General features: G+C 41.2%; 2 protein-coding genes across 6 annotated transcripts in view; both read left to right on the top strand.

Moving 5' to 3' along the window:
• Window positions 1-24,799, top strand: part of VTI1A (vesicle transport through interaction with t-SNAREs 1A) — a 463,936-nt gene that overhangs the window by 283,060 nt on the left and 156,077 nt on the right. The window lies entirely within an intron of this gene.
• On the top strand, window positions 10,535-10,891 carry LOC100588440 (40S ribosomal protein S27). The gene has a single exon (XM_030807094.1). It carries the CDS (start codon window positions 10,569-10,571, stop codon window positions 10,821-10,823), a length of 255 nt encoding a protein of 84 aa, XP_030662954.1. The 5' UTR covers window positions 10,535-10,568; the 3' UTR covers window positions 10,824-10,891.

Raw genomic sequence — 24,799 nt, 5'->3', positions numbered from 1 at the left:
ATAGGCTCCTGGCCCAAACCTGGAAGCAACTATTTTTACAAGGAATCCTGATTCCTTTCCTTAGGAAATAGTATATAAAGACTTCAGTCTAGACACCAAGGGTAGATTCCCCCCTGAAATGGTTATGTTTATGTTGGAGTGGTAACGCAGTCTTCCTTGGTATCTCATCGTTCCTGCTGTCTGTAGGCATCTGGTTCCACCTGGATACTCCCTCCTCACACAGTCTTGTAATGGCTAGTGCTCCCTGTGATTCCACCTCCCTCTCCAACCAGATCCTGCTGCTTCTCTCAATGCCTTCATCCTCTCCTTCTAAATCAGATACTCCAACTCATCTCTGGGCTTCTAAGACACCAGAATGGGGAACACTTCTCTAATGTTGAAGAATAATGGTACCCTTTCTTACACAGATTATTTTTGTTTTTATTTCTTGAAGGGAGTCAACCTCCTGTTGCTGTCCAAGCCGTCAGTAGACAAATTTAATCTTGTTCTTAACCCAGAACAACCATGCTTTGAAACACTATGGAAAGAGGCAGTCCTGGCCCCAGACCCAGGAAGGCTTCATAAAACCAACAATCCCCTCAGGTGTGTGTGTTTCCTAGGAAGCGTGGACAGTTGCAAGTTGAAATTCTTAACTAGGGTTGCCAGGTAATGAAAAAGTGTTGAGTTAGTTTATCTTAACCATTTTGAGGCCACATACCTATTTGTACATTTGATGAAAACTATAGAACTTCTCTCTGGAAAAATGTACACACACACAAAATTTTACAGACAATTCCATGGGCTTCAAGGAGCTCAGAGTATCTTGGAGTTTCATTTGTTTTCATAAACTAGATCCTGATGTGCACTGGCTTGTTGGAGGCTGCAGGGTTTGGAGGTGAGTCTGAACAAGAAGGCATATAGCTGATACCGGGGGGTCAGTTTCAAATCACTCCACTCAACATTATTTATTCTTTGGTGTAGAGGTACTCCTGGTGCCAGTCTATGAACTATTTGATGTCAGTCCATGGCATCATAAATGTAGAAACTGAGAACAGGCATCTAAAAAAATTTATAGCAATTTGATGTGGTCACAACATGCAAGCATATGTTCCTTGGACTTGTCTCATTGAACAGGGTACGAAGCATTTTGGGTGCTGATGAGTTCACAAGGTGAGTTGCATGCAGTGGGAGCTGCATAGCAGTCATGCAAAAAGGCCCCCCCATCAGTTGTCAACAGGTTGGAAATTAAAAACCAAAGCACAAACTGGTCCTTCATTTCAGATAGTCTAAGAAGCAACAACAGTGAAACCCAGAGTACCTTTGCTCACCCTACTACCTTGTTGTTTTAGCCTGTCTTTCTCTACTCTATACTTCTACAAAGTATACCTAGAACAAGGCATAGAGTTGATATTCAGTAAATCTTTGCTGAACGGTGAGCAGAGCAAAACTGTTGCCCAAAAGGAGAAACCACATTTTTTTCCCTAATGATACCCTACAGGGAAAAAAAAAATTTTTTTGTAATTCCTAGAAAGTTGAAGCTACTTACATGAAAAAAATATGATAGGAAATAAATTATAAGCAGTCATTAACTTCACTGAATATTCTCATAGAATGTGAAATAAATAGAATAATCTTAAAGAGCTGGTCCTCACTGTGGAAGTTGTGAGGCTTTCAGGACGGTTTGTATTTCAGTGTACATGTTGTATGAATTAACAAGTCAGTAACAAATGTGATCCATTTACAAGGCAGAAAAACTAGAGTGGTCTCAAGTATAATGATAGTCACAGTGGGAAGAATATAATTTACTTAATTGACAGAATAAGAGTTTTTTATAAATTAAAGGCAAACGAGATATGGTCATGCATTCTCTGCCTAGTTTTTCCCTTCTCTTACTCCTTTATGTCATCTCTTTCTGTCTTCCCTAAGGATCCAGAATTAGTAAAATCTGGTCTTTGAAAATCTTGCCTTAAAAAACTGGGCTTGTGGAAAGTCACCAGGCAGCCTGAGGACCGACCAATCTAAGGAGGGATTTAATCCCAACCTCACAGCCCCTCTTCACCACCCCCATACCCAGTAGGGTCCATTCCATACCCCTAGCAGCACATCTGTGACACAGCAAGCTGCTAGGGGGACAGTCTGAACCCAAAGTCACCGGCTGTCTCACTAACCAGAGAAAGGGATTTTACCTTAGGAAAGTTTCTCAGGTTCTGTGGAACCAGTCCCTGCATAAAGAGACAGATTTCCTTCTTTCTTTTCTTTTTCCCCGCCCCCCACCCCAAATGAGTGGATTCAGAAACATTATCTGCTAAAAGTAAAAGAAGAAGAAAAATTGAGAATATGTCACACAGCTGGTGAAATCAGTAGTAGAGGGTGTCTGGGTATGTGTTGCAAGAGTGACACCTGGTTTATGTTTATCAACAACTAAGCGAGCTATAAATTTTGTGGAAATAACTTTGCTTTTTAACATCCCTTTTGAACAACACAGGCCGTTTGCCCTATCTAATAGAAAGGAAACAGTTGTCCTGCTTACCATGCATGGGACATTGAAGGGATAAAGGAGCTTGTCCACAGTATGTGGGCCCAGAAATGCACAATAGCTAAAGTCTGATGTGACCTTTGTCTTTGCAAATAAAGAGACTGATAACCCAGGTGTCACCACCACATTTTTTAAACACATGCATCACAAAGGGCTCAGCTTAATGACTATTTTCAAGTACAAACGAATTTCCTGAAATGGAAGAAAAAAAATAGAATCATACTTGGGGGTAATTAGGGGCTCAGGCTACCCCTAGTGTTCTCGGACAATATCTAACAACAAATGTTCACTGCACCAATGCCCTGACTCCTATATGGAGTTTTATGATTACTGATAGTAACATGATTATGGTAACCATTATATGTACCAGGCATGGGGCTATGTATTTTATGTTAGTAGATTTTTTTAAATCTGCACAATAGGCCTAGGAGATCAATGTTTTTATTATTCCATTTTATAAGTAAGGAAACAACTAACTCAGATCATGCCCTCCGTAAGTGGCCAAGCTGGTCTCAGAACCAGGTCTAACTTCTCAGCCTTAACAACCATGATGCCTTTTAGGGGTTTTGGTTTGGTTGGTTTTGATTTTTTTTCTTAAAAGTTTAAAAAAATAGGCTTCTTTGCTCCTTGACTAAAAAGGTTCCAAACCACTTTTTACCCTAGAACTCATACAAGCCAACGGAGGGAATGGAAATTGGCCACAGCACTGTCACTGAAAGGTAATAATTAATGAAAAAGGTGTCACTTAAAGAGGCCAGTGACAAAAAGTGTATGTTTCTCTTGGATTAACTTTTCTAACACTCTTTAAATAATGTGTTAATAGCAGCAGAGACCAAAAAGAATGCAAATGGACCTGAACATTTTAAACCTCTGGGAAGAAAAATAAGAAAATAAAGATGTTTTCATAGCCCTAAACAACTTTTTGCACTTCATTTTCTGTGGTAGTAATTGTGATGTTTACCTCTTCTTGTGTGCCTTTTTTGTGCTAAGCAACATGCTTATTTTTTAATTATCAACAATCCCCACAAATAGGAACTGTCTCAATTTTACAGTTAAAGAAACTTAGACTCCATGAGGTTAAGAAGTTATAGCTCTGTGTAGAATCTTAGGAAGACTTTCTCATTATGAAACAGACCACATTCGAAATATACAACAGAAGTAACAAGAAAAGCACATGCAAATTGATGAGCACTTCCAAGAGATCTCTTACGAGGCACAAGCAGTGAAGGGTCAGCACCTCCTGTGGGCTGATCTATTGTTGTTGATGGGGATATGAAGCAATTGAAATACAGTCAGGTGGGCTCTCCATTTTCAAATCAGCTGATTGCAGGCTGGACACCCTCGGTGTAATCTACAAAGACAGGGAAAAGGAAACCTGCGCCTCTTCAGTGCTCTAGTGGTACTGGCAAGTGTCACGTCTTGTGATCAGGAGAGTTCTACCAGCCCTCTTTGTGCGTGGCAAACCTGATACCAGAAAGTTCCACAGCCAAAGGCTGGGCATGCTGACCTCCAATCCAGGGGCCCCAACATCAGGACCTCGCTCCCCAGCAGCAACACCTGGATTGAGTTATTTCACTTCTCTGGACTTGAATCTCACTGACCATAGAAGAGGGCATATTTCTCAGCAAAACAGCTGGAAAATTATGCTGGCCTTTTGTACAAGTCATATTAAGCTCCTTCAAAGAATACATGAAAAATCTGCATTATTTTAAAGGTGAAAATGGGCTTTTTAAGGGGGAGAGGTTACAGCTACCAGCAAACCAGAGATTTCCTCCATTCTGTGACCCTCCTTCCTCTGCATTCTTAAGGACTTGGCTAGAGCTTGAGTTTTCCATTTCTCCTGATGGGAATGTGTCTTCAGGAGCTTATTGATAATTCTGTCTTTCAGCACAACTTTGTAAAGTTGAGGTCCCTGCCAATTGATAGTCACCTTGTGGCTTGTACTTGTCGGTCCAAAAGAATAAAGATCTACCTTTACATTCATTTAGAGTGAGGGATGGTGTAGAGCCAGGATGCCTAAGTGTCACCTCCTGCAGTTCACTGACACATGGAGTCCCTTTGACAGGTGCCCAAGTTTCTTCTTCCTATTTATTACAAGATCTACTTTTAGGATTCTTTTTTTAACCTCTTTCCCCCTTTCCTTCCTGTTCTTCCCTCTTTTTTCTTCTTTTTCTCTCTCCTTGGCTTTTTAACTCTCTCCTCTTTTCTCTCTTTCCCTTTCCACTTTTCTTGTCAGCAGTTTATTCAACCACCATATAATAAATCCAGTAGGTGATCATAAAAATACCAATCCCAATTGCAAAAATGGCAGCACAGCCTCAGCTTGGAAAAAAAACTTGGAAAAACAAACTGAAATCATCAAAGACTAAAGACCAGATACTAAAAAGATGGGATTTGCTGTGAGATATATTTTATAATAAAAATTCTGCTATAAAGAAACATCTTTTTATTTTTTTCCTTGATAGTCTGAATAGTTTATACCTGATGCCAAGAAATTATATATAATTAGTCTGGGTAATATATAATTTCCATTTGATTATATATATTAAAGTGATTAAGGAACTTCAGTTTTTCACTAGTAAATATCTGCCTTCTTTGTTGCATTCTGGGTCTGTAATGACTGTTTATATCAAGGGTAGCACTCGTTCAGAACTGAAGGGAGCAAAAGTTGGAATGCTTTAACCGAGCTTGGTTGCCTGATGTCTATGAATCTGGGAGATAACATGAAGTTAGCTACATTTTGGGAAAAACTGAAGGGAGATTTCAGTCCAATTTCTTGAAACCGCATGTAGTTTTGCATGACTTCCCGTGAGTAAACTCCATAAGGCCAGCCCAGTGGCTCACGTCTGTAATCCCAAGACTTTGGGAGGCCAAGGCAGGTGGATCACATGAGGTCAGGAGTTCGAGACCAGCCTGCCCAACATGGCGAAACCCCGTCTCTACTAAAAATACAAAAAAATTAGCCAGGCATGGTGGCAGTCACCTGTAATCCCAGCTACTTGGGAGGCTGAGGCAGGAGAATCGCTTGAACCTGGAAGGCGGTGGTTGCGGTGAGCTGAGATCGTGCCACTACACTCCAGCCTGGGCAACAAGAGTGAAACTCCATCTCAAAAAAAAAAAAAGAAAACTGCATAAAATAGCATAGATGAGAAGGCATATTTTAGGAAGATTACTCAGTTAAGTATGTGACATCACCAATATTTTTAATATTGCATAGAATGAAATGAAATTTTTGACATGTCAGTTTTTAATTAATGACTTCTACTTGCCTTTTGTAGATTACTTTCATATGTTTATTCCACATATTTTATAGCAGTTTTTCTTTTTCCAATTAGAGGATAGATTTCATCCTTTATCTTTGCAGGTAGCTGATCCAAGACATTTTTATGTAAATGGATTAATTAATTAGTAGCCTTCATTTGAAACTTAAAAAGAAAATAATCCTTTTTGAGAGGCATTAACTCTTTTTTAAAGCCACAAACGATTCTTTACTTAAGCACCTTGTCACACAATTAGAAATTATTTGACAGCATTAATCATAATAAAATGCATTAGTCTTTACTGCATCACCTTTTTTTCAAGCTAATTAAAAGAATCCATTCCCTAGGAGACTATACAGCAACTTCACTTGTAAAAAATCACATTTTGGGGGAACTTAACAGTATATATTTATGAAACTTTTGAGCAAATGACATCACAAGTTCAATTACCTGTACAGCCTTTGTGAGAAGGCATCTAGCTACAGAGATGTGCTGGGTTCTAGGGAAGGCAGCTACATCTGGCCTTTGAGAGCCCTTAAGCCTCTCTGCCTTCCAGCCCTAGGATTTATGCAAATCAGAAATCTTTGGCTGTCTCTACTTCCTGGCCAGGCCAGCATAATCCACTTCCTTCGGGTTCATGTGACCATGCAAATTTGAGCACTCCTGAATAGTCCCAGAGGGGCTGTGCCTCTCATTATTCCTGCCCCATTCTCTGTGCAGTGCAAGCATTCAGACTATGAATGGACAAGGGTTTAATTACTCACCACATCTGTCAGATCAGATTCAACTTGAGAATGAAGAGAATCCCAGACAAGCCCGGTCGTTTCTTTGCAATGTTCTTCATGGTCGAGGTCATCCAGCTCTGTCTTCTAGGGAATATTTTCCACTCCTTGTTTCATGACCTTCTGGAAAGCAGGGACTGTGGCTTTTGGAGATCCATTACTGGGCCTTTCACATTGTGTGTGGCCTTTACAAATGTTAATTAATCTTCCTGATGATGCACTGAGCATCAGGAAGCCCTTTATTCCCCTTGGGCTACTGATGACCAATGTGAATGCCAGAAAGTTTTTCTTACTGTTTCCTGACCCACATGCTCCTCTCTGGATGCGCTTTGCTGCTTTTTCCCCTCCCTCTGATATGTTTCCATATGGCAGATTGACTGCTCACATTACTAGGTCAGCCAGAGTTGACATAGTAAAGGTGGATGGTCCCCAAGTAGAGAACATACCTCCAATTCCAAGGCTATCAGCCTTCCCAGGAAAACGTGCATAATAACAGCTAGGAAGGAGTGTGTCCACTGGGGACCAGGTGATTCTGCTCAGTGCATGGGCACTAGCAGTCCTTCCCTTAGGTTTCTTTCCTTACTGGGATTATCTGGGTTTAAAAGGAGGTTCCTGGCACGTTCAGCTCTGGAATACAAGGTTTTTTGGGCTGCCGTGGTGTTTTTGAGTTTTGGTTTGATTTTTTTATTTTTTGCTTTGCTTTTATTGTTTTAAAATTGCAATTCGTATAAAATTAACCATTTGAAAGTATACCATGCAGTACATTTACAGTGTTATGCAACCCTCATGTCTACCTAGTTCCAAAACATTTTCACCACCCCAAAAGGCAACCCCATGCCCATTAAACAGTCGCTTCCCATTCCCCTAGCCCCCATCTCTGTGGATTTACCCACCCTGGATATTTCATATAAATAGAACCATATAATATGTGACCTTTTGTGACTGGCTTCTTTCATTTAGCATGAAGTTTTTGAAGTTTGCCATAGTGTTTTACTATGGCATTCTCTGGCATAGGGGTGTTTATTATTTGGTCAAAGTTATTCATACGTTCTCTGTGTTGGGTAATGTCATCATCATCTATGGAAGTCTGAGAGACAGCTGGGTCCCCTCCCCTCTCTCACTCCTATTGTCTAATTATTCTTTAAGTCCTGTGGATTCCACATTTGCAATACTGCTAGTCAGTTCTCATTTACATTATTTTATTTTATTTTATTTCATTTTATTTTGAGATAGAGTTTTGTACTTGTTGCCCAGGCTGGAGTGCAGTGGTGTGATCTCGGCTCACTCCAACCTCCGCCTCCTAGGTTCAAGCAATTCTCCTACCTCAGCCCAAGTAGCTGAGATTACAGGCGTGCACCACCACACCCAGCTAATTTTGTATTTTTAGTAGAGACAGGGTTTCACCATGTTGGTCAGACTGGTCTCAAACTCCTGACCTCAGGTGATTCACCCACCTCAGCCTCCCAAAGTGCTGGGATTACAGGCATGAGCCACCATGCCTGGCCTTCATTTACATTCTTACTGCTCCTGCCCCTTTCAAATGCTATTCCTTCCCCAGTTTGTCTTTCTCAAACACAGACCCATCTGACCATGTCACTGCCCTTCTCAGTACTCTCCAATGGCTCCTCCCACCTCAAAATAGGGTTCAAGCTCCTTACCAGCAGGCCAAGGCTGCCCACAATCTGCTCCTCCTCTCCCTCCATCATTCCCATCCCTCACCTGTATACCATGTCTGAGCCAAAGACATTAGACTCTTCGGGGGTCTCTGGCCCATGGTGCACACTCGTTCTTGCATCCTTTTATGTGTCCTGTTTCCTCCCCCTAAAATATTCTTTCTCTCTCCACAAATGCAGGAGTCCATTCCTCCTCTATAATCTTGTGTTTTACCTTCTCACCTTCCCTGGTCCATTAATCAGAATGAATTCCTCCTTTCTCCCTAATTCTGGCATTTTATTTATCATAATACCTATCACAGCCAGTCCTTAAAAGGGCTCTTTGTAAATTTCTGTCCTTTTCCCACTAAATAGTGAGCTTCATGAAGGCAGAAATCTTGTCTTAGTGATTTTAATATCTAGCAGCAACCGTTGTATAAGTCCTCAATAATTTTTTTTTTTTTTTTTTTTTTTTTTGAGACAGAGTCTCACTCTGTTGCCCAGACTGGAGTGCAGTGGCGCGATCTCGGCTCACTGCAATCTCCGCCTCCCAGGTTCAAGACATTCTCGTGCCTCAGCCTCCTGAATAGCTGGGATTACAGGCACCCGCCACCATGCCAGGCTAATTTTTTTGTATTTTTGGTAGAGATGGGGTCTCAAACTTCTGACCCCAAGTGATCCGCCCATCTCGGCCTCCCAAAGTGCTGGGATTACAGGCATGAGCAACCGCGCCCGGCCCTCAATAAATATTTTGTTGAATGATTTGAATTTTTTTCTCCAAAGAAAAAAACATGGGCCTACAAGGACCCCGAGTCAAGGAGAGAACCAGTTTGAAGCAAAGTAACAAGGACTAACATTTAAAATAGTAATTATTTTTATCTTCTATTGAATTGAAAGCTACCCACAGTGATTTACCAGTTTTAATTCGCAGAAAATGCAACTTTGCTTTTTTTCCCCTTCTGATTATGTTCTTCATTACAAATCTCAAGAGTTTTATATGCAGTTGCCAAAAATCTCTCTTTTGACAAATTGCACAGGAGGCATTTTGAGATTGTGTGATAGATTCGATTGAATTTAGGCCAAATCCTGTACACTTGTTTCACTCAAAACAAAAATACAGATGTAGGGCTACTCAAACATTTACCTATTTATTTTCTCCCAACCCTCCAAATTCATCTTTCTTTAAAAACAATCAATTGGATTCCTTTTAAATTAAATGCCGAGTAAACAATGCAAATAAAACTATTTTGTTTGCTGAGAAGTAATTGAAAATCTGCAACTAATTACAAATTGGCAAGCTCTGAGCCTACAAATAGCTGAAACACTCTGCTGAGGCATTGTTTACAGCTGGGTTCAAAACTGGTTTCCTTACACCAGCCATCCACAAGTTATTAATCAATACTTTGCCAAGTTCTATACCTCACCTTCAAAAAATTGTAATAAACATTTCATTTTCAATATGGGCTTCGTAAACAAAGCTGTTAAAAACTAGAGGAGGTTTAATTGGTTAGAACACACAAAGCCTGCTCTTGGGTTATGTGAATTGGCTTTTCGATTAAATACCCTGTTCTTCCTCAACTACTCAGGAACCTGCAACTTAAGTTGAAATTAATATTCTGTCAGTCTGGTCACTGAGTCCCCTGTGGCACTCCAAGTGCCACAAGACCTTCTTTAATTGCATTTCTGGAGAAAAGCAACATGTTCATGGACCATAGAGACACGGGGACAACAAATTTAATTTGGCATTGCAACATGCAGGTAAAGTAGAATTTGCACAGGACTTTGTTCTGAGTGGTGAAATTTAAAATATACATGTATTTTAAAATATATTTTATATTTATATATAGTATATGTTTATATACTGTATATTTTATATTTTTATATATACTATGTTTATTTTACATATATATATATAAATGTATAATTTTTTTTTTCCTAAATGCTCTTCCTCCAGATCTTCACTTTGCTGGCTCGCTCTTTTTCTTCAGATTTCAGTTGAATGTCACTCCTCAAAAAGACTCTCTGTTCACCTTACCTAATATCTCATATTTCTTTCCTTTCTTCATTTATTTACTTGATTATTGTGATATACCACCACTAGATTGTAAGCTATGCGAGGACAGATTCCTTGTCTGTCTTATTCACTAGGCTCTAGAACTACTGTCTCTAACCCAATGGTGCCCGGCACATAGTAAGTTTTTAGTAAGTATTGGATGGGCCGACGGATAGATGGGTGGGTGGGTGGATGGATGGACTAAAGCGATGAATGAGGGAATCAAGTTAGGTTGGTTGGGACAAGCAGCAGAGTTAAGATAGAAATTGAGCCTTTCCGGCGGTGACGACCTACCCACACGAGAACATGCCTCTCGCAAAGGATCTCCTTCATCCCTCTCCAGAAGAGGAGAAGAGGAAACACAAGAAGAAACGCCTGGTGCAGAGCCCCAATTCCTACTTCATGGATGTGAAATGCCCAGGATGCTATAAAATCACCACGGTCTTTAGCCATGCACAAACGGTAGTTTTGTGTGTTGGCTGCTCCACTGTCCTCTGCCAGCCTACAGGAGGAAAAGCAAGGCTTACAGAAGGATGTTCCTTCAGGAGGAAGCAGCACTGAAAGCCCTCTGAATCAAGATGAGTGGGAAACCATCTCAATAAACGCATTTTGGATAAAAAAAAAAAAAAGATAGAAATTGAATGCCAGGAAAAGGCATGACTCTGAAAGTGGCTCCTCTGATAAGAAACCAAAGCCTGTTGTTCTAAATGCCAAAATTGGAAACAAGTATACAAACTAGTGCATTTAGCAATGAGAGATGGTGAGAAATGCTACATAAGGATTTCTCTTCAGTGTTCACAAGGGTTGTTCTGTGGAAAAACAATTTAACCTGTCTCTGGCCCCAAAGGCTTGACCCAGAACCAACAAGTGGAAATTACTCAAACACGTATTGTGCCTTCAGTGAGAAGCCTTCTCACTGAAAGAGCTGCCCTGGATGGAAAATGAGTAGTGAGATGATGCTGGTGGAAGTATTTATAGATGCAGTGCATGAGTACTTGGCAAGGATGCTATCAAAGGGGAAACTGACATCAAATGTACTGGGTTCTGGGTGACTTATCTGGTCCCTTCCCATCCCAAAGCTTTATGATTCTATAATAATCAAGGGAAACCCATTACAAAGTGGACAATTTTTTTTCTTTTTTTTTTTTTGAGACAGAGTCTTGCCCTGTCGCCTGGCTGGAGTACAGTGGCACAATCTTGGCTCACTGCAACCTCCGCCTCCCAGGTCCAAGCGATTCTCTTGCCTCAGCCTCCTGAGTAGCTGGGACTACAGGCGCACACCACCACGCCCAGCTAATTTTTGGTTTTTTTTTTTTGGTAGAGATGGGGTTTCACCATATTGGCCAGGATGGTCTCCATCTCTTAACCTCATGAGCCACCGCACCCAACCCTAACAATTATTTTTAAAAGGAGGAATTTAAATGAGCTGTGGATTATTCATTTGGTCCCATAAGAAGATAACTAAAAAATGACAAAAATGAACTGAACAAAAATGTTCTAACAAAATAATAAGGCTGAATTTTTTTAAAGTCTCTTCCACATCTTCTGTTCCCTGGGATGCCTTAGACGGGGTGTGCAGTATTTTAGGCACATCGTGAGCAAGGAGCCTGCATTCCCAGGGGGTGGCAGGGACAGCATGTAAGATCTTAATCCAGCTCTGTGATCTGAAGGCAAAGCCTCTATGTGTGAAACACAGGGGTACCTCAAAAATAGAACAAGAGCACTCCAACCATGTGAGGATGACTGTCAAGGTCACTGAGACCTACAGTGATCTGGAAAATTAAAGCTCTCTGGCCACCTTTCCTCTCAGGACATACTTCTGGAGATCAAAAAAAAAAATTACAAATTGATGATTTTCTGTTGCTGAGTCATTTTTCTTGCATTTCTTTCTGCTTTTCCTGTTCGTTGTTGGTTTGATAGCTGAGCCGTAGAATCGATGCCTTTCAGCGAGTGTGAGGGAGAGAGCTGAGGATGGACATATGTCCCCTCTAGGCACATTTAGGCGGGGATGCACAGGGCCTCCTGCAAGTCCTCAGATGTCCGGAGATCAAGATGAGTGTCTTGTCTGGTTAATGAAGTTTGGATTATTCACTGCACCACAATCTCATTCTTATCCTTGTCAATTGTTGGGGCAAATGGAATACTGAGAATGGAATGTGGGAAGGGAGTTTAGATTCCTCACCTGGTTTCTAGCCAGTCTGATTCGTTGTCTTACCAGAGAGGCCTCATTTGGGCCATATGTAAAGCGGCACCATCCCTGGCGAGCACCCCTAATGTGACTTGTGCCCACGTGTCCCTTCATCTGGGTAGATCCCACTCATCTCACAAGGCCCAGCTTCAATGTTAACTTCTGTCTGAAGCTCCCCAAGCCTTCAGGCAGAATAACTATTTTTTCCTCTGTGCTTCCTCACTCTCCTCTATACCACATTTGTCAGTTTATGTTAGGGATTGTTCTGTACAGACTTGGCTCTCCTCTGAGGCTAGAAGATCCTTGAGGACAGGGTATGTGTTTCCTTTTTCTTTATATCTAGGATTCAGCACAGTTCTTGGTCCTCAATGAATGCGTGATGAAATGGAAAATAAATGACTGGACATCTGAAATATTAAAGGAATTAATATTTTGTGGGTGGAGAGAAATCAAGACATGTAAAGTTCAGTGTAAAATTAATCTTTGCTCCCCAATACAGTCTGATTAAATGGTGACAGTTTCTTCCTCTCATGAGCCACCTGGATCTTAGTGGTTATTTTCTTACAAGACCGTTGAGTTTACAATACGACAGAACTGTGTTTACCTTGGAACAAGGGCTGTCCTCTATTAAGAAGCTTTCAGTACAGCCCAAGAGTCAAGTTATGGTGTTGTGGGCAGAAAGCCAGCAGGGAAAGCCTTGAGGAGAAAGCCCTCATGGATGAGAAATGCTTTATCATCTGGTCCCTGAATCTTGTGGAATTCAGCAGTGACCTAGCTGCACGATCCCGCAGTGAGGGCTTAACACGTTCCATGGCCTGAACTCGCTGTGAATGGACTCCAGATTCCCAGTGATGCATGCAGCCCCTCAGGGTCGTCAGAGGCCATCGTGCTGCCAGTCAGACAAGGCAGGTGGAATGTTGCACAGCTGCACTCTGGTTGCATTTCCCAACACCTCCCTGTCTCACGATGCTTGCACGTTGGCATGCTGTTCCTGCCACCTTGTCATACTTGTGTGTGTGGAGAGCCTGTCCCCAGTGCTGTTTTCTCAGGACAAGCTCAACTTCACTTCCTCCCGTCTTATCGAACCCTTTGTTTCCAAAATTGTTAATCAAGCCACTTGGGGGGTTGAACTCAACTCCTCCCTCCCAATATCCTCCCAGCTCAAAGTAATGAGAAAAACAATTGCCCACAGTGAGGATGTCCGTGGTCCCCATTTTCCCCAGTCTATCATGCCTTAGATAGATAAGGCTGTTGAATTTTGTCAGTTGCATGTCCCACATGCTAATGGTGGTTATTTGGACATCTCTGCTACAAGCCCAGCTTAAGAAACCATATGGCCCCAGATTCTTCAATGCCACAGCTATGGTACTCTTCCATGTTAAGAGACTTAACAGATGAAATATGGTTTTCCGAACCTCTTTTCATTTACCATCAAAATAACAAGCGATGTCTTGTATTTCAACAGAGATGTTCTTTTCACTCAGTTGCTCTGCAAAGAATGTGCCCTTGTCTCTGCTGTAGATTTTTATTTTATTTGTAAATTGTGCGTGCTGCGTGCTACGGAATACTGAAAACGCCATACACCCTGGCTTGTTGGTTGACACATAGTATGTGTGATTACAGATTGTTTGAATAACAGTGGACTATTGAACTGCCATCCAGATGTGTGTGGAGTTAACTGTGGGAATGTCCACAAAGGAGGATTATCTTTCTTGTTGCTGGGGCCAAGGCCCCCAGAAAGTGGAAACATAAGCGTGGCAGCTACTCAAATAGAACAGTAGCTACAGTTGGCTCTTCAGAAGCAAAATTAATCATTTTTTAAAAATTATGCATTGCAATTAAGACTGGGTTTGTTCTCTAAAAGTAAATCATGCAAAGAAAATGCCAAACAATAACAAAAAAAATTGCAGCTTTGAATGCCCTTTGTGAATGGTTTCGTCATTTTGTGTTTTTAAACGTTTAGAAATTCAGAACATTGTAGATTAAAGATAAGACCTCAACCATTGCAAGCCTCTGAGCCATCATCTTGTAGACTTGATCTGTGTTTCCTGCACTCTTCCATTCTTTATACCGTACGGGATACCGTAAGCATTGATTAGTTGGTGTTCACAAATACTGGCCATGGGAAAACAATGCAGAATTCCCCCTGTGAACACTTTCTTTCTTTCTTTTCTTTTTCTTTTTCTTTTTTTTTTTTTTTTTTTTTTTTTTTTGAGACAGAGTCTCGTTCTGTCACCCAGGCTGGAGTGCAGTGGCGCAATCTCGACACACTGCAACCTCCACCTCCCGGGTTCAAGCAAGTCTCCTGCCTCAGCCTCCTGAGTAGCTGGGACCACAGGCACGTGCCACCACACCTGACTAATTTTTGTATTTTTAGTAGAGACGGGGTTTCACCAACTTGGCCAGGCTGGTCTTGAACTCCTGACCTGAAGTGATCTGCCCGCTTCAGCCTCCCAAAGTACTGGGATTACAGGCGTGTGCCATAATGCCCAACCTTGAACATTTTCTTTAAAAGATATTTGAACCACAATGAGATACCACTTCCCACCTACTAGAATGGCTAAAATAAAACAGACAATAACAAGTGTTGGCAAGGATATGGAAAAATTGGAATGCTCATGTGCAGTTGGTGAGAATGTAAAATGGGGTCACCACTTTGAAAAACAGTTTGGCAATCACTTAAAATGGTAAACATGGAGTTTACCCTATGATCTAGCATTTGCATTACTAGGTATCTGTATCCAAGACCCATGAAAACCTATGTCCACACAAAAACTTATACATGAATATTTATAACAGCATTATTTATAATAGTCAAAAAGTAGAAGCAACCCAAATGTCCATCAACTGATGAGTGTATAAATAAAATGTGGTCTATTATTCAGCCATGGACAGGAATGAAGTACTAATCCAACATGGATAAACCTGAAAACATGCCCAGTAAAAGAAGCCAGACACAAGAGACCACATATTCTATGAATCCATTGTATGAAATGTCTGGAATAACTAAATCTATAGAGACAAAAAGTAGATTATTAGTGGTCACAGAGCACTGGAGAGGGGAAATTAAGAGTGACTATTAATGGGCCAGGCATGGTGGCTCACACCTGTATTCCCAGCACTTTGGGAAGCTGAGGCAGGCAGATCACTTGAGGTCAGAAGTTCAAGACCAGCCTGGCCAACCTGGTGGAACCCCGTCCTACTAAAAATAGAAAAATTATCTGAGCATGGTGGCACGCGCCTGTAATCCCAGCTACTCAGGAGGCTGAGGCAGGAGTATCACTTGAGCCCAGGAGGCGGAGGTTTGCAGTGAGTCAGGATCACGCTACTTTACTCCAGCCTGTCTCAAAAACTAAAAAACAAAAGAGTGACTGTTAACGAATATTGGGGTTCCTTTTGGAGTGACGAAAGTCTTCTAAAATTGATATTGATGATGATTGTACAACTCGGTGAACACACTAAAAATTCTTAAATTTTACACTTTAAATGGGTGAATTGCATGGTATGTGAATCATACCTCAATAAAACTGTTTAAAAATGAAGACAAATGAAGATATTTTCAGATAAAAAATTTTTAAAGGTATTTGAAAGTGAGTTTTTAAAAATTATACCTAAAATTAGGATATCTTCAAAAATCAACATATCTGAACTTTTTTACCAGTGTAGAAAAAAGGGGGAAATGCTTTTCAATTTAATAGCTTATATCTTTTTTTTTTCTTTCCTGGAATGAAAGATCTGTTACTTGTTCGACAGTGTCAATGCTTTCTATCTCTGGTTGGAATCTGCAGCAGTCAGTTGGCACCCAGCCATCAAATACCTAGATTTACCTTTGTGCAATAAAAGTCCCTTTAGCAGTGCATATTGAGATATATCATTTTGAACCTATTTTAAATTCTGTAGCAAGCAAGTAAAAAAAAAAATTAAATCATGAAACATCACGCAAGTCAAAGGAAACAAAGAAACGAATAGGAAATCCTCTCTAGATTCTGTTCCCACTTTACTTTCTGTAGTTTGATCTAAAGAAAAATGTGGAATTTCCTGCAGAGTGATTAATAGGCTAATGTGGTGACTGACAGGCACTCTGAGCTTGACCTGGCAGGTAAAGGCTAACTGGTACGTTAAGTTGATTACACAATTTCCTCTAAATAAGTTGACAAGTGGTTTGCACAGTTGCCTTGACTTTTGCCCTTATAAATGCACACTTATAAATGAATTGCTTTTTCAGCTAAAGCAATCCTTATTTTAGATGTGACATGTGTTAAGTAAACAGCTTGATACAGAACCCCAGCATCCTAGCCTTCCTAGCCAGGTCAGATTATCAGAGTTGCTAGGAAATAAGAGTTTTGAGCCTGAAACTCAGCTTTGAGATGTGGTTGTATCTCTAGGGCATAAGAAACCCAAAACTATTTTTCTTCCCTCTAGTATTGTGAAGCAGATTATTAGATTTGAGAAGATGTGTTCCACAAATGGCTCGAAAGAGTCCAGGAGTGGAGGCTGCTAAATGGTTTGCTTAATTCTTATGCTTTATACAGATCTCCTTTCAGGATGTCAAGTTTGTAGGAAAATGCAGCCTTTGGTTGGTACTTCTTTAAAAATATGACAGAGAAAAGATTTCTAGTTGGCATGTCTGTTCTATGATCGTTTTCACGAGAAGAAAATGTCCATTTGTACTTCAGAGAATATGGTTTATTGAGATATTTTGTTTTACAGATGTACTACTTCCTGCTATTTAAGGGGAGAGTTACAAAAAGCTATGATAAATGAACAGGAAATACAGTTTGAGATAATAAATCAAAATGCTCTTTAGGAAAATAACTATTTATTTGTAGATTTATAAGCCAGGCACCTTTATTGAACCTAATATATCCTGATTTGATAAGCAAGAGGAGATTTGCTAATGTTGTTGCTTTAGCTGGGACCTATTCTCGTGTGTGTGTGTGTGTGTGTGTGTGTGTGTGTGTGTGTGTGTTCCTGAATGAGTTAAACATTTGGAAAATGAATTGATTTTTATTTGTATATACAAAGATAATACCATTTATGCTTTCCAGGTCTAGAATATGACAAGCCTTGAGTTCGTCTGGAAAATAGAACATTATTAGGACTCAGAGGTTAAACGTACCATCCCACCATCAAAGTCTGTGAATGCTCCCCTGCAACAATGAGCAGACCCATTATAAATCGTCTTCATTCATGTTAACTCTTACAAAAGATGAAACTCGTCAGGCTTACAATGTTTACTACTTTCCAGAGATGACTCATGCAGTAATCTTTTTATTTATTTCATTATTTCACTCCATCGTCTGGAGGTACTCATAACAAAAGGATTGCCTTCCACTTTGTGGCTGGGGCTGGCTGTGTACTTGGGAAGGACTGGGCTAGTCCCTCCTGCAGTGTGGTTTCTCCTTGCTAGTCGTCAATATCCAGTAACCATTAACTATGAACAACATCCTCCACTCATTTCACTTCCTCCCCAGCTGGCCAGCGTCCTTTAGACATATTCATGAGCCAGAGGGAGATATTTCATGCCCAACCCTCTCTGCCTGTGGAAGGTTGGAGTCTCCTGAGGTTTGGATTTAAACTCCACATGGCAAACCCAAGTTTCAGGACCCTCCCACCCCAGTGGAATAGTCAGAGAAGTTTCTGCTGCCTCTCATTTTTCTCTCTCAAGAGAGAACACTCTTAAAAAGAAAAAAATTATTTCGGTTATATACATTTTCAATCAAATATTTTAGAAATAAAATATATAGGACATAATATAATGAACACCTTTCTTCCTGGTATAAGCTTAAGAGTTAATATTTTACAAATACAGTGAAGCCCCTGTTCAACCTCAAGTTTCCTTATAAGACCAAGTCTGCAGCACCTTGAAGCAATCCACATCAAATACTGGGGCCCTCCCTGTGAAAGGAAACAGGGATGATATACTCAGGGAGGAAGAATGGACTTTTTCTTTGTTGGTTTGTGTTTTCAATATTCCAGATATTTGAACCATAAGAAATTGCCAGTATTCAATTGTTTTCTACTTATGGAAATGTCAATTTTATATGGGTCAGCCTCATAGCAGGGAGACAAATGTCCCTTGCACATTACAGAAAAAAACTAAATCAAACTCGCATCTCCTCTTGTATAAGCTAGTAGCCTCAGATTAGCTTCCCTGCCTTAATTCTCAACCCCCTCCAATTCAGCCTCCACTCTCTTGCCACAACCATATAGATAAATCTGATTAAAGTTAATTCTGGCTAAAAATTTAAACATATTTCATTGCCGAAATATCAGTGATTGGTTATGGTGTTCCACCCCCAGATTCTGCCGGAAGTGATATGGAACATATGGCATATGCTTACATTTTCTTCTTCTTCCTTTTTTTTTTTTTTTTTTTTTTCCGAGACAGGGTCTGTCGCCCAGGCTGGCACAACCACGGCTCACTGTAGCCTTGGCCTCTCAGGCTCAAGCGATCTTCCCACCTCAGCCTCCCAAGTAGCTGGGACTACACGCACATGCCACCATGCACGACTTATTTTTAAATATTTTGTGGGAACAAGGTCTTGCTGCGTTGCCAGGGCTGGTCTCAAACTCCTGGGTTTAAGCAATCCTCCTGCCTCCGCCTCCCAAAGTGCTGGGATTACAGGCGTGAGCCAAGGCGCCTGGCCTACTATTGCACTTTCGATGTTGTCCCTTAACTGTGCATCGACGTCCCTTCCTGTCGGAGCTCTTACTAGAAGCCAGCTACGTTGCAGAGACAGCACGTTAAGCATCTTGTCTCGTTTCATCCTCACAGCAGACTGAGATATCCAAGGGTAGAACAGGTTTTGTGGGACCTGAAGCATTTACAGTTTGGGGTACTCTCTGAAAGAAACATTAAACTTACAGTAAGTTATGAAAGTTAATGATCGTCTAGGTCAAGAAAACAAAGTACAACACATTTTTTAAAGCAGGCAAATACTACAGACACCATAAAATGCAGGAAAAAAGTTGTTTATTAATTAACTGATTGACACACATTTATAATACTTTTTTTCCCTATGTTTTTTGGCTGCATAATCCCTGGCCATTTCTTCACATAATAATTATTTTATGACTTTTTATGGAGAGAATAGGAAGAGGGTTAACTTCTTCCTCTAGCATGGTTGATTAATACTTGTTTTTTTTTTTTTAAATGATTGAAAGTTTAATAAAAGCTTCTTTGGCTCCGTGGTTCAGTATTAGTAATGTCATGGAAGTTTTTAAGATTGTTGTCAAATGAACGTATCTCTCACTTTTTGTCCATATATGAGCAGTAGGATTTGAATTTTTTTTTTTCTCAGACTAGTTTCTGGCTCTATACATTTTGTGTTTGTGCCACCCACGTACCTCCAGTGTGGAGTGCTCTCACTATGTTCACAACACAGTAAGACCTCTGAGCTTGCACCTTTGTGTCCCAATACTCCATGAGTTGACCATCTCCAGCTCAACACAGCTGACAGCGATTTAACCAGACATGGAAATGACTGTGGACATGTGAATCTATCCCACTACATCCAAAGTAAATTATCCCTAACTCAGCTTCCCCTTAGCTGGATCCCAAAAGTGCTCACAGCCACACCGATGCTATCCAACATGAAAGGGAATAGTAGAAAGTCAATTGTCCTAACCATGCATTGCAGTTACTATATCTTTTTTTTTTTTTTTTTTTTTTTTGAGACAGAGTCTCGCTGTCGCCCAGGCTGGAGTGCGGTGGCGCCATCTCGGCTCACTGCAGGCTCCGCCCCCTGGGGTTCACGCCATTCTCCTGCCTCAGCCTCCCGAGTAGCTGGGACTACAGGCGCACGCCATCTCGCCCGGCTAATTTTTTGTATTTTTAGTGGAGACGGGATTTCACTGTGTTAGCCAGGATGGTCTCGATCTCCTGACCTCGTGATCCGCCCGCCTCGGCCTCCCAAAGTGCTGGGATTACAGGCGTGAGCCACCGCGCCCGGCCATCTTATTTTTACAAAGATACTTGGCCAAGCGAACATACTGCTAAGACCTCTTTCAGCACCTTGGAAGGAGCCCAAACAAGTGAAGGACTGACCCTGAAGCCCAGAATGAAGCCGAGAAGCCACATGTGAATCTCCTAGGAGATTTGTGCAAGGTTACTCAGGTAGCAAGAGGCAGAGCTGGGATTTGAACTCAGTCTTTAGAGGCCAATTTAAGAATCTTTTAAATTATGCTAACTCATGTCTTGTATTACAAAACCTTTCCCTTCCCTATCCCACCTTAGTGCTCAGTAAGTACGTAGCCATTGGTCAACATTTGCTACAGAAAAAATAGACATCTAAGTCTCAAAACAGGTTTGCTATGTTCTTGATCATATTTGGGCCAACTTCCTTGAAGACTCTGGAATTTCATGTCTATTTGAAATCAATTTTATGATATAGAATTTCAGATAACTCTGTACGAAACAAAACTCACTGCCTCTACTCCACCCATGTTATAGAAACCACGTTGCTCCTCATTCATCTGGGAGTATTTCTCAGCATGCCCCAAGGACTGATAAATATAGTACAGTCCTTAGGTTTATCCTGGTGTCCCTAAGAGTCACAGTTCGGAAATGGTGGGACACTCTTAATTAGAAGGGGGACAGCCAGCGGCGACCCTGCTTTCAGTGCCCTGGCACCTACAGAAAAAAGCCTTTCTGTCTGATAAACCCTCTGGTGTCTGCAGCCCACCGCTGTACACATGGGCGGAACTCGCCCTCACAGAACAAGTGTGTTTGCCAAAACAGGGAGTGAAGTATCTTGCAAGGCCACTTGTTCCAGAAGAAAGACAGGATAAGGGAAGTGGCAGAAACAGTGATAGGGAAGGAGTTTTTCCACGCTAACAAGAGTGAACCGATAAGCCTGACCTTACAGACAAATGTTGAGGGTCCTAAGAGCACCTCTCAGGCCAAAATTAACTGAGCAAATTTGACTTGGCTTCCCATTTTATAATGGAAAAAATTCCTAGGGAGAAAGAAAACTCAGCATTGGCTGCTATCACGGCTGATGGATTTGACTTCTTATCTGCCAGATTTTCCTACTAAACAAGTCAATGGAATCACTTTCTAATATGTCCGAACTAGAAGGTTGCGTGATAAAAATATGTTAATAATATTATCATTCTTACAGTCCCTGGGCCAAGAATGTTTACAGTCCTTATCTCATTTAATCCTCACAAGAACCCTCTGGGGCTATTTCAATTTACAGACGAAGACAGTGAGACTCAGAGAGGTCCAGACATTTACCCAGCCCAGTCACACAGCCAACAAGCGGTGGAGGCCAGATTTGAACTAGGGCAGTCAGACTCGGGGACCTGTGCATTTAGCCACTGTTACACAGCGAGGTCCGTCTGAATCGTATTCCTGTCTCCCTCCTCGGGACTCCACCGGGCCTCCACACACTTCCCATGAGTGGGGAATGCCTTAAGACACTCTCTGAATGTTACCCTGTGATGTGGGTAAAGCAAACGGGAGCTATTTTTATCATCTGCCACAAGTATTCTTATTAGCATGCATTGCTTAATGACGGGGATGCGTTCTGAGAGTTCATCATTGTGCGAACATTACAGAGTGTGCTTACACAAACCTAGATGGTAAAGTCTACTACACACCTAGGCTGTAAGGTATACCCTATTGTGCCTAGGCTACACTCATGTACAGCATTTTACTGTCGTGAATACAATAGGCAGTTATAACACAATGGTTAAGTATTTGTGTATGTAAACATAGAAAAGTTACAGTAAAAATACTGTATTACAGCTATAGTTTCCGTTGTTGACCAAAACGTTGTTATGTGGCCGATGACTGTAATTGTTTTGTTTTGTTTTCTCTTGGGGTGCCTAGAATAAAACATAAGAATATTGGTAAGGAAGCAAAATAAATATGTATTGGTCCCCAAAAGCCTTGATACATGCTTGATTCTTCAACCTTACGTGGAGACTGGGTTGTGTAGAAGGAAGCCCTCAAAGAGGAATATGGAGAGTGTGGCTTCTTCCTTCTGGAAAACTCAGAGTTCAGTGCTGCCCCTTTGGAGGCTGGAACAAGGTTCCCCATGTGTTTCTCAGCTGTACCTAGCAATTTCCCTAGGAAGTTTTTGAAAAGTTTCCAGGGGTGGCAGCCACACTCACATGGCCCAGCTGGAGGATACAGTGGCAATCCAACGCCCAGACAGGGTCCTGGGCGAAACGCCTCAATGAGGACTCCTAGACCAAAGCGGAAAGGAAGTGATGGGCCAAGGCAACAAGAGGGAGCCTTGGGAGAATGGGTGCTCCAACCCCTCATCTCATAGGTGGAGAAACTGAGGCCCAGGTAGAGGAAGTGACTTGCTAAAGGTCACTCAGCTAATCTTGGTGGAGCCAGCACTAGGATTCCTGACAAGAGACCCTTTCCACCATAGGCTGCTGACATGCCCAGCTCAGGGCAACGTCACCCACCCAGACAGGTACCTCCCACGGCAAAGCCTAAATACACAATGATAGATTAGTCATACAGCGATCCAGTTTGGGGTTGCATTTGAAAATTGTACTGAAAAAAACAATAACCAGAGAGGCTTTGCCCATTTGTCTCAGGTGGCTAGATTCTCAGTGTAGAACACTACAAAAGCTATTTAAATTAACTCTATTTTATTCATACAGTTGGCGACTCATCTATAATAACACATGTTGTCACATTACCCGAGCCAGTCGAGTTTTCTCCAGATTTATATTCCACAGCAGAGATGCAGGGAAGTTGCCCAACAAGTCCTTTATTACTTATTCTGAAAGCCAAGATGTGCCCTGGATAATTATACACATGTACAAATAACTCACACACAAATGACACCTGTTACCCGTTTTTTTTTAATGGAGAAACCTTGCTTAAATATACTTGGAAAGGGATGGGAAAAATCAAATTATTGTTCACATCAATCTATCTTTGCCATGAGAATATTTTTAGAAAATGTTTTGTCTTTTTTTTTTTTTTTTTTTTTGAGACGGAGTCTGGCTCTGTCGCCCAGGCTAGAGTGCAGTGGCACAATCTCGGCTCACTGCAAGCTCCGCCTCCTGGGTTCACGCCATTCTCCTGCCTCAGCCTCCCGAGTAGCTGGGACTACAGGTGCCTGCCACCACGCCTGGCTAATTTTTTTTTTTTGTATTTTTAGTAGAGACAGGGTTTCACTGTGTTAGCCAGGATAGTCTCGATCTCCTAACCTTGTGATCCACCCGCCTCAGCCTCCCAAAGTGCTGGGATTACAGGCGTGAGCCACTGTGCCCAGTAGAAAATGTTTTGTCTTACATGCTTTAAGTATATTCTTATCAAAACCTTGGAGTTACAGATTTAGTTCATTCGAATTATGGAAAAGTCTACCATATGACCCAATGAGTAAAACCAATCTTCATTGTCAAATAAAACCACGAGGTAGACTGATTTTCTAACAGAACAAGTCTGACGTGATTTTTTTTCTGTTTAAATAAATGCATTAATACGTGAACCAAGGACAACCACATCACTTCTGTTCTAATTCTAGGGTAGTTGGGAAGCCAGTCCAGTGGCCTTAGGTGGATTTATGGAGTGTGGAGCTTTAAGCCTGTCTGTGAATTTGGCATATGGGGCAGAAGGCACTGCCACCATCAGTACTGCTTACTGACACTCTATTTGCTTTGTCCTCACAAGACTTTCTCAGAAAAACTACATTCTTTGAAAATGAGGTAGGGGGTGGAAAATGTGAAACCATGAATGAAGATTGTCAAAAGTTGCACCACCCTAGTCTACAATACATCTGAATTCAGATCATCCCAACAAGCGTTGAACGCTGCTTCACCCTTGATAGGAATACGTGTAAGACAGGGAGAAACTCAGAGCTGTAGCTGGGATCTGTGGCCCTTGGTGAAAGGAGTAGCTGCTTACAGCAGTCCTTCGTATTGCCTGCTTGCCTCTATGGAGGTTTTTACACTTCAGGCAGAGCTACTTAGTAAAGTGGGAAAAGGCATTTAAGGAAAGAGAGGGAAAAGAACTGTGAGATACCTGGATTGCTTTTAGCAAATAATACATATAGGACGGACCTGGAAATCAGTTCTCTTAAACTTAGCTATGCTCTAGTTTGAAGACTTCAGGAAAAATCCTTCCAGATACTGACAAGAGGCCATATACCCAGGCATTTTTTGCAACACTGGAGTAGCAGAAATTTAGAAGCAACATAAATGTTCATCATTTGGCAAGAGGGTCAATGCAGTAGCATACTATATAGCTATTAAATGAACCATGCACACATATATGCAGTTTGAAACTTACACTGAGTGAAAAGATAATTTTCAAACAAGCTATATAGGAAGTATTATACATGTTGATATATATGTAGCAAAGGTATAAAAACAG

Source organism: Nomascus leucogenys, chromosome 3 (genome assembly GCF_006542625.1).
Source record: "Nomascus leucogenys isolate Asia chromosome 3, Asia_NLE_v1, whole genome shotgun sequence".
Taxonomy (NCBI): Eukaryota; Metazoa; Chordata; class Mammalia; order Primates; family Hylobatidae; genus Nomascus; species Nomascus leucogenys.
This window is presented reverse-complemented; position numbering and strand designations above follow the sequence as displayed.